The sequence below is a fragment of the Ascoidea rubescens genome, assembly GCF_001661345.1.
Source record: "Ascoidea rubescens DSM 1968 unplaced genomic scaffold ASCRUscaffold_7, whole genome shotgun sequence".
Taxonomy (NCBI): domain Eukaryota; kingdom Fungi; phylum Ascomycota; class Saccharomycetes; order Ascoideales; family Ascoideaceae; genus Ascoidea; species Ascoidea rubescens.
Window position 1 is genome coordinate 167,663 of NW_017962919.1, and position 18,181 is coordinate 185,843.

The 18,181-nt window shown below is 36.8% G+C and overlaps 2 protein-coding genes across 2 annotated transcripts; both read right to left on the reverse strand.

Annotated features, from left to right (window-relative positions):
- Nucleotides 1–2,274: 2,274 nt before the first annotated feature.
- Nucleotides 2,275–6,795, reverse strand: ASCRUDRAFT_8265 (uncharacterized protein; the record flags this gene model as incomplete). Its single annotated transcript, XM_020194754.1, has 5 exons — nt 2,275–2,409; nt 2,835–2,960; nt 3,535–3,803; nt 5,836–5,921; nt 6,650–6,795. The coding sequence occupies 5 exons, from the start codon at nt 6,793–6,795 to the stop codon at nt 2,275–2,277; spliced, it is 762 nt and encodes a 253-aa protein (XP_020046953.1).
- A 9,692-nt stretch (nt 6,796–16,487) lies between these two features.
- ASCRUDRAFT_8266 (uncharacterized protein) lies at nt 16,488–16,871 on the reverse strand (the record flags this gene model as incomplete). Its single annotated transcript, XM_020194758.1, has 1 exon — nt 16,488–16,871. One exon carries the CDS (start codon nt 16,869–16,871, stop codon nt 16,488–16,490), a length of 384 nt encoding a protein of 127 aa, XP_020046954.1.
- Between the last annotated feature and the right edge of the window lie 1,310 nt (nt 16,872–18,181).

Consider the following 18,181-nt stretch of genomic DNA (forward strand, 5'->3'; position numbering starts at 1 on the left):
GATTTTAGATAGTTGATTTTCGTAAACACAGCAGTAGTCTTATCTTTGTTTTCAACTCCTAGACTCATCAGTACTGTAAGAAACATCAACATTATCAGGACAACTCACAAAAGTAATGAGTGCACTTTGTGAGCTTTGAAGTAGCTCCGCTGCCCATATTTTCAGCATCCAATAATAAGAATCTTCCATCACCTACAATTTACGCCAGCAGTAAAATCTGCTATTAATATGTTGGCATATTCAGGACTAGTTTAAGACTCAACAGTTATTAAATCATGAGTTGTCGCACCTGAATCGGAAATATATCGAGTTTGAGAAAGACCTTCCAGTGACTAAATTATTCCAGTATATGATTTTGTTCCATTTTCAACAGAAACACTCAATGAATCAGCGAATCAACCAAGATACAATAAGATGAGTTGCGAGCAGAAAAAAAAAACATAGTAGTGCGCGCCATCCCCTTTTATTCCGATCAGGCTTGGATGACAGAGTATCAACGCAGCAGTCAGTGACAGTCCACGAGGGACCGAATGTAGACATTCCAGTTGCTCACATCAGCCACTTAATGACCAGTCAGCAGAACTTGGTTGAACAGATTAGCGAGATTGAAGATATTACTAGCCCTGCAGACGTTTTTCTCGTTGAAGGAGCCGCAGTCAAATGTGAGTGCAAAGCATCATCTCCATGAGTGCGGTAACGAGCATGGTAAGTATCGTTCTATCCTAGATGACGCTCTTCCAATGGAGGACTTGGTCCCGTAAGATAAATCGGTCTGTTTGAAATCTTTCAAAGTGGGTCGCAATCTCAAAGTTCTTTGATCCTTTAAGCACTAAAACCAGAACAGGATCTTAGCTTTGTGTGTCATGAACATTTCTGCGCCTGCGTCTTGTTTGCCTGTGAGTATGCAGCCCTTGCCCTGTTTTTCCGAGCTGCTGTGCAGGCTACATTCATGGATTGTCATATAAAATCAAACGCAACAGAACAATAGAATAATAATAATCGCAAAGAAAAATCAATTGCGGTGCCAAACCAACCGCTTTCCGATACCAGGTCAATCATTAGCGAGATGGAAAGACAGATCAGTATACAATTACATATTAACCACTCTAGAAACTATTCCACTAATGAATGTCAAGCACAAGTCATCCAATAAGAGTAGCGTGATCGGCATATCTTTATCAAAAGCACAATATTAAAACTGCACCAATGAGACGCACGCAACTGAACCACAACCATCAAAGTTAAATTATTCAAGAAATCCAGTCTAACAGTTGACATTCAAGACCTACGTTCTTCAGTTTGCAATCAGCTTTGTCACTCATGGTAACAGCTCTTCAAACTGTTGGACGAACATTGTTCAAACCTCTTATGAGCCGATGCCTGATTGAAATATATTTGCATGTCATGTGATTGGTGGGACAGCTCGCCAAGTTGACTGCAACATTGATATCACCGTATATAAATAGATCTTCATTATTTCAGTGAATTTGCTTCAAAACTAACCTAAGGAACATAGAATTTGCGACCGCTTTATTGACCCAAATGAATTCAGTTTTGCAAGTCAGCAAGACTACTAAAAACAGTTTGTTTCAGTCCAAATGACTGGTTTATAATTTTTAACTGCATGTTATTACCAACCAATTTTAGATCAGCAACGGCTGTAGCTTAATTACTGTCAGACCATTCAATTAACATTACTACAGGGCCGGCCGTCTAATTCGCAGTTAATCAAGTTAAGATCTGATATCTTAGCCCCCTTTGGGACAGAGTAGGTGAATTTCTCAGCATCAACCAAAATATTAAGTGAACTGCAATATGTGAGTGCACAACTTATTGAATTCAATCGGCTACAAAAATGAGCAATGCACCAATTGAGCAATAAAGTCATGGCTCCGCGGCAGCTCACTCAGCACCCACTGATTCAAATAGCATGTTTTATAGAAAGATCATCCTTGGTTGGGCTTGGACACCACAATTATCCAATTCGGACTATCCAACATCCAGTCCGACCAAATCTTTCATCAATACCAAAATACGGTCGTCACATTGGAGAGCATCAACACAGGAAAGCGACTGTGAACTTGTCCACGATCTTCCATTTAAATCATCCAACTGTGATAGGATTTCACTAGCTGCACCGTTCGTTGGGAAATGCGGCTAGAGTTAGTTGACCCGGATTATTATTTTACCACGCCGTAGTTCTTGTTCTTCAACAGCCAATCCTGAAAAATATCCGCTGAACATTTTTGAGGCAAAACCATTGTAGAACATCAATCATCTAGTTCTGACAAAACGAAGAATATTGTTTGAGTCGATTAATCGATTGAAATAAGTTCTATCTTTCAGGAGATATTCATCATTATCAGATACAAGAAGTTGTTCATTGTCAATATCAACCACCATATCTCCCTACAAGTATGCAGTGGTGACATCCATTTGATGAACTTTCAAAATGGTTTGTGATCCGGCGGCTTGAGGCGCTTTGGCAGATTGCAATCTAATTGCTAGGCAGCATGAGTCATTAGCATCAATTGTATCAAACCGAGAAAGCTCTTGAGCAACTCGTCACGCATATGGAACCCAATCCGTTGGTCCTGACAACCATCTAGCAGCGCAAGGCGGCCAGCAGGCTTTCTAAGAAAGAGAAGGTCAGCCAACAGGTAGGAACTGCTGTCAATGGTTGCCAAAAGCCATTATTAGCAAGCCACTTTCGAGATTGAACTAGAAGGATTTGCATTCGGAGCACAAGCCGCCGAAACAGGGGGAGCCAAATTAACAACAAGAAACTTTTTTTTGATGACGGTGTCTGATTCGCTTGTGAGTTATTTAAAAACCTCCTCAAAGAAAAAAAGGTGGTCTTCCCAAGCTGGATACTCTTCAGGAAGTTTGGCCCTATCTGAGTCGGCAGCACTGAATCCATTGGCGCCTTCATCGGAATCATATGTCGATAAAGCCGATTCCTTTGAAAACTATCGACTGTCGATGGCTCCATCATTCTATTGACCATTTCTGTTCATATTATTAAATTAATTACTTTGCATGGAGCTATCCTCTCATGGAATATCCGAAGCAACTGCGGTTGCGTTATGCGTGCGATTGACAGCAAAAGCGAACTATTTTTTCATAATAGCAACACCCATACGTTCCACCCAATTAGAAAATCCAATTGACCGATTAGCGGCAGTAACTGATGTATCGTGAATAAGAAATTGGGATTCATGAAAAAGACAAAATAGACGGAGAGCAACACCGCTGTTGCTACATTTGTTTACTCTGTTGGCTATTCTACCGGTCTGGTACCGAATAGCGACAAAGATGACACCAGTATCATCTTGAACTGCTTTCTAGAGTCGACTTGAGATAATCGCATTAGCAGCGCATCGCATCTTCATTAACATCATAGCATTTATTTTATTTTCCTAAAATGATTTCAATGCCCTACACACAGATCCCCAAACATTGCCGGTATCAATTTATTCAAAGACTCGTCACATTTCTCGACATTAATGCAGAAGAGAACAGGAAAGCATGGACTGCATTTTGATGACATTCATACCCAACTGGCATTTGTTGACTGATTCTTTCAGTTTGACAACAATGGTTGGACTGCTTAGATGCAATCTTCTTGTCAGATATGGCAGTGTCAACAGCTTCGTGATATAGTTGTTCGGTCAATTTAATGTAGTAATTCAACTTACCATCGGATATTGATGCTGCATCAATCAGCGAAAAAGCAATATATCTTGAATCATCATCAGCAAGGGTGGCTCGCAAGCAATCATCATCAACAACAACAGGCTCCCCTATCGCAGCATAATAAGTTTGAAGTAAACCAAAATCAGGGGATTCCTCGTTCGCGCACGGCTAACTAATAACCTTGGTCATTTTTTTTTTTGATCCATACACACAAATTCAATCATCGGAGGCAGAAATGCCGTCAACATTGCATAGATCATTTGCATCGGTGCAGTCAGCAGAGCTTTCACATTCATGGCACACGGAAGTAACTAACGCTACACCAGATGGGCCCCCAAAGGATTCATATGACGGAAAAGCTTCTCCCCTAATAGTTGATTCACCACGCCTAATACAAAATTACCTTTCAGTGAGAACCACCCCATTCAATAAGGAGCAGCCGGATTTCAAATTAAAGTTGCACCATCCGGACCATAAGACAGATCTTGTATATATCCTCTATTCCGGTCCATCACGGATGCAATACAATGACAGCAAAAATGGTGTCAACAATTGCAGCAATGTTACTAACCATGGGACAAAGATACAAAATCAAACTGCCCAAGCCCAAATATGTTGGAGCGCACCAGAATCAGCAAAGCAGTGAAGGTCGACATGACCCGGCCAGTTGCTTAGAACGATGAACCAAACAGAGACGTATAATTTTGGGGGCATCTACAACAATTATTCTGCAGATCCACTTGCGGCTCATAGTGATCCAGCATGAAATGGTTGTGCTGACCTAGACTCAGTAGACCAATGAGTTTTCTTGTAACAAAGTTAGCACGTCATTTTTTTTATTTTGGCTTCTGAATGCTCTTTGACTAACGGAGTCTAAGGGAATTCAACAGGAGCTACTAGCAAATTTTTGTTCAGCATGCCGATTGGCCATCACAACATGATCACCAAATGTAGATTTTGCGAATGTCTGAGAAAATGTGTACATCAATCACAGCGGAAGTGCTGCCTGAAGCAGATGGAAAGTGCTAAATTAGAAAACCGACATTGCATTGTGGTTTGGAACAATTTTGAAAAGGATTCCATTGAAGAGTCAATGGTATTCCCTCTGTTTTGGATAAACTACTTTGCAACTTACTAGATATAAGAGACCTGATCCAAATACGAGCGGCCTCAGCGCCAACTCTACCATTCCCATTTCTATGCTAACTTGTTCTTGACGGACATACCACCCGTTAATATAACATCATTCAATACGGCAAGAAATCAGCCGCCGGTAACAAAAAAAAAAAATACCACCAAACCACTGATATCTTTCTGCGCATCATTTTCGATGGAAAAGATTGAATTGAGTTTGATAAACACTTGAACTAGCCGACCAAACTGAGCTGCCTTGAAATTCGAAAGCCAAGCCAAAATAATGATGTTGTCGTCATGTATTTGTTTCTCAGTTTGTTGGCAGCGAAGCTTTGCGAACGGTTCACAACCTGTTTTCGCGACTCCATGATTAGATATTACGGTAAAGAAGTGTCACAAGCCGAAGAATGAAAGAAATATCGCCGTCCTCTTTGCTGAGGAAAAGGGATGGACCAAGGACGGTCACCACAGCAGGCTGGAGACAGTCACCAAAGGACCAGTCAAAAGAATGCAGGATGCTCACAACAGTGCAGAGGTCATGACTTGCAATCAGTTCAACTTTCTCAGCGGAAAGACATATTTTGAGTTTGAAATTTCTTTCGCAGTTTCCAATACCTCCTTGGTTGAAAGATAAAGCATTGGCTAACATAATGATTGCTTCATTAATTTTGGTTCATCTTTGCTGATTCTGAAGAATGTGTTAACCGTCTTTTTTTTTTTAGTTAATTGATGTCTCACCTGATTTAATTAAATAGGATCCAATCGATTTCCTCCGTAACATCAATTGCGATGCCAGCTTAGCAATTTATTATACGATATTTTGCAAGGAATTCTATAATTTCTCAACTTAGAATTGGCAGCAGAAATTCCAACTGATCTGATTCTTTGTTAATCAGCAAATACAACGGTAATTTACTTTTTCATTTCTTGTCATCTCATTTAAAAGTTGATTTCCTTAATGGGTTCCAAATTTGTGGATTTGCATCAACCATACACTCATCAAACTTCTAACCTCTTTAACAGTCATAGCTTTACCTTTTCCCGTTAAATTGTTGTATCTTGCGCTATATCTTGTACTGATTTGGTTGAGGCTATTGTGCTTCAATATAACGTAACTTCATTTCTACAGTTAGTTTTTTTTTACTTCCAGATTGAATTGTATTTCAACATTTGAAGCTCAGCTAATTTCAGGAAAAGCCATGCAATTAACATTTATTTGCTCACAGATGAATATCATTTTTTGGTTAGATGCCTCTCTATCTACGATTGCTATTCCTCTTGTAGATACTTTGCTTTTCAGATATTGCATCACCGTTCTCTTTCAGCTTTTTCTATTACTTCTGATATAGAAAAACAGAGAATTCTATATTTTTCTAACCGGCTTAATGACAATCAAAAAGGATATAATATGAGTCAATTATGAGAAAGTAAATAAAAATGACTTAGCTTCTCAACAGTATTTATGACGGAGTTCTAAACGCTGTGTACAATATTCAGTATCAATTTTTAACAGATTCAACACTCTACCTCTCACAATAATCGACTTTCTGCAAATTTCCACATTGGTCTACCTGACCCTCAAGCAATTATTATATCAATATAATCAATCACAATTGATTTTTTTCTGGCTGTTGCTTAATGACCGTTGATTAAACGATGGTTTAAGATGGCGATGACTAAGCACGTTGACATTCACTTCTTCATGTTGAGAGAAATGTATGCTGCGACAAATGTCATTGGCAGTCGAAAAGAACATTGCAATACGCCTAAGGCACTACTCAAATCCTCTATATTATGCGAAGTAAAAAGACGTTACGACGTAAATAATGGTATAGAGATCTTCGCATAGATCATTCCAACATTTAAATAATTGAAGTAGGCTTTATGTATTACGCTGTTTAAAACGATAATTAATACACCAATTGCTGAATTGCATGAGGAAGAGGTTAAGAACCAAATAGACATCCTTTACGCTCTTTAACCTAAATTCAGTTCCCTTGGTTCTTAGCAGCTCTTCTCTATATTGAGCATAAAAAAGTTGCACAAAAGCGTGGAAAAAATTGATTAGCTTTCTTTCGATTCAAAAATATCGAAGGAAAGGATTTCTTGTTGACTAATGACGTATTCTAATTGATTAATAAGTAAAGCAAAGCGAGATTGTCAACAAATTCTTCAGGCTTAATTAACGTGAAAAATGAATTCTAATAGCAAATCTCCAGTTAGCCAAAGATAATTGCTTCAACAGTGGCCGCTTTGCTTGTTGGAGCACAAACTGTGCAAAACCAAGTTAACTCAATCGTATCGAAAGTTTGAATTAGTTGACCTTCCGTAAGGCTTCAACGTTGCTATTAAAAATAGGTCAACATCGGATTGTGAGAACATCTCCTCAGTTCTTCATTTTTCCTATGTTGAATATGTTGTTGATTGAGGAGCAGGTAGTGATGTTCTACTCAGTGGTGAGTTTCTGACTGATCAAAGACATAAAAGCAGATTAGTGAACCCTCTCATATTTGACGACTTCAATAGAACAGAAACATCTGTGAACGATTGTGGTTTAAACTTATTTCATCTCATACGTTTCCCAAACTCACCAAGGAATGTCATGAGTCATGTTTAATTGGCTGCAATTAGTGTCACTATCCTGCGTGAATGCGACAAAGTATCGATTGACATCTATGTTCATTCATTTGTGAATCTGCCAAAATCAATAGTTTAGTGATGTTATGGGCAAAATAGAGCAAAACAATTTGAATTCGCTGTTGAAATCAAATTGCTTGATATTCAACAGACCAAGAGTGAGTTTTCTATTAACATGTAACCAGCTAACTAAAACCGAATAGTGTGCCGTCCACACGAGAAGTGCATCAATGAAATGACAACCCTGGTCGGCGGTTGTTAACCTGACACAAGTTTCAAATGTTGGAACTGAGCAATTAATCACCGCGCTGCATTTCTTTGCTTATTTGCTTTGGAAAAGTAATGGTGATTATCAATTAATTGCTTGGAACCAGAGAATAGGAATATTGATCGAAAGTTTTTGAGATTGAATCTGCATGCAAAAGAATATCAATAATTGAATTGCGATCAATATTCAAATGAATACTTAGTATTTCAAACCAATCATGTCTTTTTATTGGAAATCCGAGTGAATTCAATACAAAGATGGTTAACAATTTTGTCATCAAAAAAAGTCTACATCCATCAAGCCACAGCAGTTCGATCATCTTTTAATCGTCAATAGGATGACGGTTGAGCAAACAACTCGATACCAATATTAAACAAATAGGCAGTGACACAATTGCTGCAAATTCTTGTTAGAGCTTGGCATTTAGGCAATCTATGTGCATACTCAATTATATTCCGATGAAAAACTAATATGGATCTCCGACCGACATTCTTAACCATTAAGTAATGATTGCTGAAGGCGTTGCTCCAATTGATGCTCTAACACTTGCTTTCAATCAAAATCTGACGCAACACTTGTTTAACGAAGATGTCAATGGAGCATTTATTGGATTTCATTTTTCAAATTGAATTGTATTTATGATCGAAAAGAACTCAAGCTTATCCATGTAAATATTAGAAATTTATTCCCGTTGAAAACGATTCAACTGCAAGATGCTATAATAAGAAATCTTTTACTTCTCGAAGAAACAATCACTCTGTGATTGAACCGCATTTGTTGAAGTGAAACACCAATTGTATCAGCTTGGAAATAAAGACTGCCAATGGATATTGTTGACAAAATGATATTGGCAATTCCTGTAATAAAACATCAAGAGATAATTTACATTTCTGTGCCGTTTTTATTGTTGTTGATAAGTGCATTAAACTGGATGCTAAGCGTATAGCTGAATCAAAATTAAGCGAAGAATTGTTTACTGGCAAACAATCTGAGATGGATTTCAATTCTATCATGAAACGGACATTAACTACGATGAGTACAAAACAAAGCTTCTAATCCTCATTTTAACATGAAAAATTGTATTGTGAGCAGCACTATCTTCACTGACAATGGAAGCATGCATTACTTGATTTGAATTAGATCATCAACAATTGTTGAAGGGTGTGATGATCAGTCAACTTAATCAATGACTGGAAATAATTATCATATTGAAGATGCTTCCCCAAGCTCAATCGATGCTTTCGTTGATGACGAAGGGTTTGTAATAGAATCAAAACCAAAGCATATTCTTCCAGGAACTTTGCACGTATCCCTCCAGGCCCAAGAAATGGATGATCAGCTTTATCTGAGGGAAACGAAACAAATTCCATTAATCAAAATGGTGATGAATCATTAATTTTTTTGTCATCCGTCGTATACCACGTATTTCAAGGATATTAATGTTCATACCAGAACATGAATCAAATAGTTCTGATTGGCTTATGCTAATAGTGGGTTAAAATGATCAGTTGAACAACTCGGCCACCACTATATTGTTGAACTTTGCCAAGTGTGAAATTGACAACTTTAGTTTCCTACAGATGGTTTACTTTCGAGTTACTTCTGTCATTCATTCCAAATTACCAAGTTCTGAGCAACACCTAAATATACAATTTTTAGCTTTCAGCATCAAGAGCACTGTTAATTTTATCAAATATTTAAGTTTTATTAATATCAGAACCTCAACTATTACTCTAAAAGTTATTCTGTTTTAGCAATTGGGCATTATCAATTCTTTGATAGTATTATTCCATTTTGACTTTTGAGCGTTGTCTAATGTGTTGGTGAAGTTATGAAATCATGTCGGACTGTAAACTCCTACCAAATATTGTCCTTAGATTAAGTGTAACTTATTGCAACACAGCGTCTTCTATTTTAAGTATTACCCTCGTCATTTGCTTTTGAAATAAATCCGTTTCACTTTACTTTTTTTTCTGATGTGATAGTCACAAAAAGCTTTTCTTACTTTGGACTGGTTATGTAAAGATTGAATGTATTTTAATATGTATTTATTGTTTCGAACCGAATACAAATGAAGTATTGATTAGATTTCACTAAGCAGTGATTTACTAAAATAATAATTAGTATTGAACGTCAATATTTATTGGCTTTTCAATGATCACTGTCCACGACGTTCAAATCTGCGGCCATCGTTCGATATTCACCAAAGACAGTTTAAAGAAATGAGTAAGTCAATTCAATTAATAAACATTGCTATGTCCCGGACTGGTGCTGAATGGAGGTTGTTTAAGACATGGTCTGCAAAGAAAATCACCAAATATCGAGAATGCTGTAGGGCCTAATTTCATGCCAGTCGTTGCTACTATTGATCTCAATCGTACTCCAAAAACAATTGCCCTATTGTTGAAACAGTAATCAAATCTGCTGTTGAGATGGAAGTAATCGCAAAGTATGATGAAGACATTGGTAATGAAATGTTCCTCAAGATGCGTCAAAGATTCCTGATTCGAAGAAATATTCAAAATGTTAATCGTCTTTGAAATGTGAGGGGACCATCAGCTACTCAATTAAATGACAAACATTTCAGAAAGCTAATTAAAGATGGACACAGCTCATTATCAAGGAGTTAGATCCATTGGACATATACTGCTCTTCTAACGTTGCAAGTAATTCTCTTGCACATTGATTTAGAAGCAATCGTATAAGGAAGAAACAATTTGCTGTCACTGATGGAATGCCTTCTATATCAGTTGATTAGATATTTAGAGTCAATAATGAAGTGAAGTAACATAGATTGTTAGCCAGTTGATCAGAATCAATTATCCTAAACAATGATTTTTGGAAGGAAATAGCAGCTTATCAAGAGTTATGTGTTTCAACAGTGGTGGTGTTGGTGATTACAGCAGGTTTAGCGAGTCGCAAGCGAATTTTGACTCGGTCGATGGGCTCAAATTATTGAGTGTCCAGATTGCTTCAACCCAGTTATCAAAAGTGGAGGAAAATCAAATCTTGTCAAAGTCGTTTCGAATTATCATCAAACGCAACAATTTAATTTACTTAATTGAGGTTTTTTGACTTAGGTAGTAAACAGCGGTGAGTTGGTCACTCTGGAAGAAAATGCACACACTCGACCATTAAAGGTGCCGAAGGTGACGACATTTAGAAAACGAAAAATGCTGTTAATGCCAGCTGCTTTCAATTACTTGATATCATGATTTTATAAGTCGCTAAAACATGGCGGTTGTCAAGGCAAAGATGCCATTATATTTAACACCCTCTGATATAAAAATTGCAATCCATTAATAGACACGAATGGTGTCTGAAATCATGAATGACGGGACAGCAATAAAATATAGCTGGTAACAGCGAAGAAGTAGAAACTGATTTGGTGCTCAAGACTGATTATGAATTACTATAAACTCACAAGCGCGACGCTCATGATTCTATCAGTCAAAATCATTCGTTAGCCAGCAATCAACCAAATCCAAGCAGACTCAAACGCGCGGCAAAAAGCTGTTGATGCTGTCGTTCGGTTTTAAAGAAATCACTACATTCCAAATGTCACAGCTAACCGAAATTAGCTAATGTGGATCCTATCTCCGCCGATTTGGTTGGAGTGCGCCGTGAACAATTTTATTAATGATCGGGCTGCAGGATTATATATATTTTTCACTTTCATCGCACCTGAGATGGCTACAGCCACTTCTACTTTTCATCTGCTATTTTGCAGGGATAAAACAATTGCTTTAATTATCATAGCTTCAAGTATTCTTATTCTGATAACCTTCCCAATTATTAGGTGAAACCATTCGACTCTTACATTTACCCTTCATATATTATTAAATGAAATCACTATTTTCCTAACTGCTTCCTATCTATTTCAACTGGGAGTTATTCTATTAGTTGCGAGATACTTTCCTGGTTCAGCAGAACTATCAGCAATGTCGTTTATAGTTACGAACCTACGCCCCTTTGTGATCAGATACAGCTCTATGTTGCTTTAGTTAAGTCCCTCATATTATAATATTATTTGCCTTGTCTAACTATTCTGCTTTTGGATTCCAGATATACTCCTCCCTCCACTTTGTTTTTGATGTCTGATATAGGAGGCACAAATAACTTTTTATTATTCTACGTCTCCGTTATAATTATCGAAAATCATATAGTATCTGTTCACCTTTATCTGCACGATAAAATTATAAGACAAATCTTAAAAATGATAATCAATTACTTATAATTATATACAATATACAGTCTCAATTCCACAGATTTCCATTCTTTATTTTTGCAATGCTTGAATTTTGCTCAAGTTTCGACATTGGCCGCAATGCCTTTAACGAAATCGCTTTGTCAATTCAATAAACGAAGATTGATTAGTTTGAAACTGGAGCTCGATGGTGGTTGTTTAGTTGTTGGCTTCCCTTGATAATTACAAAATAAACAGAGATCACGAAAAAGGCAATGGCGTTGAGAAAATGATTGGAGTTAAGTCCCCAACTACTGAATCCACGGAAGTTTGAAAATAAACAGCTTTTTTGACATTTACGAAATTAATCAACTGTTGAATTAACTCAAAAAGAGTTGGAACACCTAATTTACTTGATATCAGCTCATCGCATGATTAGAAAGTATTGAATATCTTGCAGTTCTACCTAAGCTTTAAACAAAGACGTTGTATAATGTTCTAAGGTCAATGGATTTGCAGGCAATTCACTCCACACTACAAGCCGAACGGGATCTTTATCAACTGATGAGAGCCTCAAGAAAATTTGTGAACTCCAGGATGAGGATCCGATAACATATTCATGTGACTGCGCTAAGTTGACCAGTAACATAAGCCAAGCAAAGATTATAAGACCTAAAGCCAATCGGTTCAGTTGAGAAATATTTGGTGAATGCTTCACGAATTGCAGAAAACAAAAAGATCTCAACTGATAAACTAATTGAATTGTAGAAGTGTCGGCATGTCCTCAAAATTAATTTGAAAATGGATGCTAATCTGATTCTTAGAGTGCTAATTGGGCTGAGAATCGTCTTCTCGGTTGTTAGATTTTTGATGGTAGTCTGACAACTCATGATCTATAGAGCGCTGTTGGTTGTTGTTGATTGTCTGGTATCGAGGATATCCAATTCTCACCATGAGATGATGTTCGTCTTTTCAAATTGACAATAATTTGCTAGAATTGTTCCTCTGAAAAAGGCACACTGTGGATTGACAATAGTGATGGCATTGATTGTGAATATGTGAAAAACATTCAAATATAGTGGTGTGAAGTGCTAGAAAACGAAAAATACACTGGATCTCAACATCATGTGTGATTCGTTTCAAAATCACCCAAACCACGGTCAATGGTGGTTTCAATCCATTCAGTACCGTAGTGCAGCCGGAAATGAATTCACAGCCAGAAATAGTGAAAGTGGAAAAAAGGAGTGTGCGCATTGTTTTTCTGTTTCAGACAAAAGCACAATTTTCATGATTCCACAACAAATAATATTATTTTTTAGGAGGTACATCTCCGCTCGTTTAGCTTGTTTGATTAATGTTTAGATTTGGAATTTGGTATTGAAGAGCTTTTCAATAACTGATTCATCAATGTAGTTCAATGTGTAACTTACTTCTATCATGTTTCTAATAATATTCAAAGCATATATTGGTTTTCATAACTATTTGAAATGAGCAGAAAAATGACAAATTCCTTGCGGGTTATACATCACAAATATTAAATAATGTTTGAAGAACACCTCATCCTGATTATAAAAAAAGAATTATCGAATATAGTGATAGCAATTGTAGAATGAGAAGGACTTCGACAACAAAAATAACTGTTGAAGGACATCATAAATGATCATAATTCCATTACCTTATTCATTGTTAGATAGGTTACAAGCGAGAGAATACAGTAACTTTGCCTACAGGTTGATTAAGCCCAAATAATCAATGAGTATAATTTTATGGAACGCTTAACAAAGAGTCATTGTAAATTGAAGGATCTGTAACAAAGAATAGACATAGTAAAAGTAATATTCGTAGAAGAATTCAAATCTGCATGGAATTTTGAAATCCAAGAATACATCGAAGTTGTCAAGATGATGCTGTTGGAAGCTTGGCAATTGGAGTGATTGCGTGAAACAATTTTGAGCGATAAACATTTACAGTAGTTATTTTTGGTTTTCTCCCTTCATCACTCAACCCGTAATTATTACAGCAAATTAGTGAAAACAATAAACACTGTTGATGATCAGAGCATGAATTTAAAAAGTGGCTTCATCAAGTAAGTAGAGCACCGCCAGCGACTTTGACGTTTGTATCAATGTGGCTGAAAAATTTTATTATTCGACGATTGACTTTCAATAGCTTGATCAATAATATGAGGATGCTTGCATTGAATTAGCGAACAGCGATGGCAAAGAACTGTCAAAGTCCAAACAGTTGCACCGAAAAATTAAAACGAAGCAACTGGGTTTTGCAGCTCGTCAAATGTCATTTGAATCGATGATTCATCTTTCATTGCTTCAGTTATCGAAACATAGTCGACTTCAGGAGAAGAACACGGACCAAGCGATTGGTATTTTGAAGTGCATGAGCGGAAGTTAGCAATTATCATTGTGAGGTAACCACATTGAGCTTTTTTTATGATAATATCTCATGGCTAATCAGTTCCATGAACAACAGTTGGTTCAATCCATAGCTCTAGAATCCATTCGTTTTTGCACTCCGTTGATCAGGACGTCCGAAATCAATGTGCTTTAGTTGATTATTAGGATCCCTCAGACGAATGACCACAGCTTTGGATTATCTTAAGTATTGTGACACTCAGAAAGCAGCGGATGGATGAAGGATTGAAGGAGTAGGATAATGCCCACTGAAAGTAGATGTAGTAAACAATCAAGCGCTTCCAGCAATGCTGTCATTTATAGATACGTGCCAACAACTGAAGTATATTTGAAAAGGTCAATGGGGTGTTTGGGTGATGTTTCAAAGTCATTGTCTTGGTATTTGACTGAGGCTGCCTTGAATTGTTTCAGAGTTTGTATTTCGAAATGCAATCGAATTTTCTTGAAGAGAGCTTCAAAACATTTTCTGCCGATTGATTGGCTTCTCGAATGCAATTGCATAATACAATCTGGTGATCGCACATTCTTCAATGCGAATCAGTTCATTAAACCTGTCGTTCGCTTGTTAATACAATTCGTTGATTCTCCACCAATTTAACTATCAATAAGAAAAATTGATTTAGCTGTTTTAGAGTAGGCAACAAACCTAGAACTACCAATTTTTGAGATTGATTACTGAAAAAAAAGACATTTAGGCGCTTCCATCTCTTGATCTTTAGATGGATTCTCACATTCATTCCCACCGCGTATGATCCCACCTAAAACTACTCCTTCAACGTGAGCAATCTCGAGTTCAAAGAACTGATAATTCTATCAAATCATCAATGATTATTATTCTCATAATAATAACTAGCAACAGAAAGGGGTATTCATGTTGACATATGAACTCTTTTCTTTGTTAAATAGAATTTCTCCACACTTACATTTAATCCTCATTGAATTTCAGTTGAAGATTCCCTTTCAAATTTATTTAAGATGCCGCAAAAGAGTATGAGTCTATAGTTGGTCTTTCGTGCTATGGAATTGCTTCCGCATTTCAAGATACTACACTTTATGCACTTTAGATAAGTTCACACGTTCAAATTTACTTTCTAGCTGTCATATAAAAGACACCGAACTGGCTTTATTGTTCTACGTTGCAAATATATTTGATGAGAACTACGCAGTATCATTAGATTACCAGAAAGCCGATTCAAATGAGCTATATATGAGTCATACGAATCAATTAGTTAATAAGATTTTTGACAGTCATCCATCTGATACATCAATCGATTGCCAATGGTTACTTCTCTGATTTGTGAAACTCACTCCAATCACTCTGATTGGCCTCAACAACGATAAAGATTATATTATTCTAATACATGATTCATCATTGATAAATGGGGGTCTGGTGAGGAATGGCTGTTGCTTAAACTATGGATGGCAAAACCCATCACTAATTAGGTTGATACTGATGAATGTATCCCAATAGGATTTTTCGCTGCAAGCGATCTCAACTTTTCTTGAAGAAGCTTTGTGTTTATTGCTGACAAACCAGTGAAAGCGGCGTGGGAATTGCAAGTATTAGACATTACGATCAGAACGACCGTGCTCCGATGTTCAGTGAAGTGAATGAAGATTTTTGTGATTTAGAAATGATCGACATTGCTATCATTCGCATCGTCCAATTGATTCCATCAATTATAAAATTAATACTGAATTGATGCAAAACGCACATTGAAATGGATTCAGCTCATTTTGCAAGATTATAAATAGATTCCTACCAATGGGGCTTTTTTTGAGTTGCAAACAAATCCTTGCAAACTATCTTAAGAGCCGAAGCTTAACTGGGAACCGATTCGACGATACGAAACAAATCTCATCTATATCAATTCATCAGTTATTTAGAGACGCTGAAAAGTTGAAGCACCAATGAATGTTAGCAGATTCTTCAAAGTCAAATAAACCCAAAATTGAAATTGAATTTGAAGATATAATGAGATCAGAGTTTTAGTGCTTCGACCGGGGTGACTTTCTTCATTGCCGAAGACCACGCCGAAACCGTAGAAAAGCAACCGTCTAACAAATATAGCTAATTGAGTGGCTGGATGATTTCAGTGTGTTGAATGAACACTGATTGAAAGCACTATCTGAGGCGTTAATTTGATTGACGATCATTCGCATCTTTTACAAGCATTGTATTGAAGTGCGACGACCCATGTTGTGAAGGGTGTTGAAGTGACATCTGATCCCAATCATGGACATCTCCATCAATCTGCCAATGGTGACGATCTTTGGTCATCTGACATACATTTGATGTTATTTGTCTAAAATTATCTGATATCAACCTCATTCCAGTCTGACATAGCAATATCATTTGTCTTGCCAGTTCTACTGGAGATGGTCGCTGAGCTTTTAATGGAAGATTTGCACTATCCATTGATGAAGATCGTGTCATTACCGCTGAGTGTGGCAAAATCGTTAAAACTTCGTTTGCCTTGCCCAAAGGCAAGTTCGAAAGGAACTTGCTTTCAACAACCATTGTGATTTGCTTGAAGCTGACAAGATCCTTGGTCGTTTCTCTATGATCGAGAAGAGCACCATAACTCAAAATGTGGATGGGCTTCGCAAGAACTAAACAACATGAAAGGAATTTGAAAGTTGTTTATTTGTTGAAAACAATACTAACGAATGAAGATGTCACTGCTCAATCTAATTAGTTGTTCGGGCGCACATCTCTGCTGACTATGTTAGGCTAATTAGTTTTATACTTCCAGATTTAATACTAAAAATCATTTTGTTAAGAAGCTCATTGATATAAAAGAGTATAAAATGTATTTGTATCGTGTTTCCAAATGTTTATGTAAATAAAAAAGAAATTTACTAATTATTTAAGGAATTTCGAGAAGTAATAAGTTAATTACGCTTATTCTATCTCTGACATGAAACATCGTGGAGAAGGATGTATCAAGAATGTACGACGTGAAATACTCAAAGAAAAACATGAAGACACAGAATATGAGTGATTCAGCCAATTGAGATGATTCTGTTAAGAGGTTATGAACGCTCGTAAGTGCATAACAATAGCTGAATTCACTTCCCTGTCTTGAATAAGCAATGACTAACGTGTAGTAGCAATATTTCGCAATGCAACTGCTTCAATAGTGTAGCGTTATGTGACAATGGATAATGTTATTTTAATAGTCGTAGTCAATGATTTGATTAAGATCTAGTTCTCTAAATCCCTTTACGCCAAAGATATAACATTTGATCTTAAACAGCTTTTCTAAGATGACTATTTGAGAAGAATATTTGCAAAAGAAACGCTTGACGGACGTTAAATATAAGATTTCCACCCTTCTTTACAAATTTCAAAGGAGAATGTAATTTGATAAAAATCAATACAATTTGTTTATTAATATGCACGATCTTGAAGTGCCGTTCGGCCCACTAAGTTCTTCAGACTGTCAGCAACTTTCGGACTTGCATTGCTATAGTTTAGTATCATTTGCTTTTTGGAAGTATAATCGATAATACGATGTTCCCTCATTTGAATATGCTTGGTTTGGCGTTCAGTATCACCATGAAAATCTGTGTCATAGAACAATCATTGTCACCATACAAACTTTTAAACGCCACTGCGGTGTGCCATTCATGTAATATGATTAGATGGAATGAATCACTTTTCTTCGCTTGTGTTACTGAGACATATTCGGGTTCAATTAATGAAAACCCGACTAGTTATTGTTTTTTAGGAAGTCCATGAGACCAAGCTGCCAAATTAATTGTGAAGAAGCCAGTTCATCTTTTCCTTGTGGTTTTTGTTCTTTTTCAAGAACTGCCAATGACAAC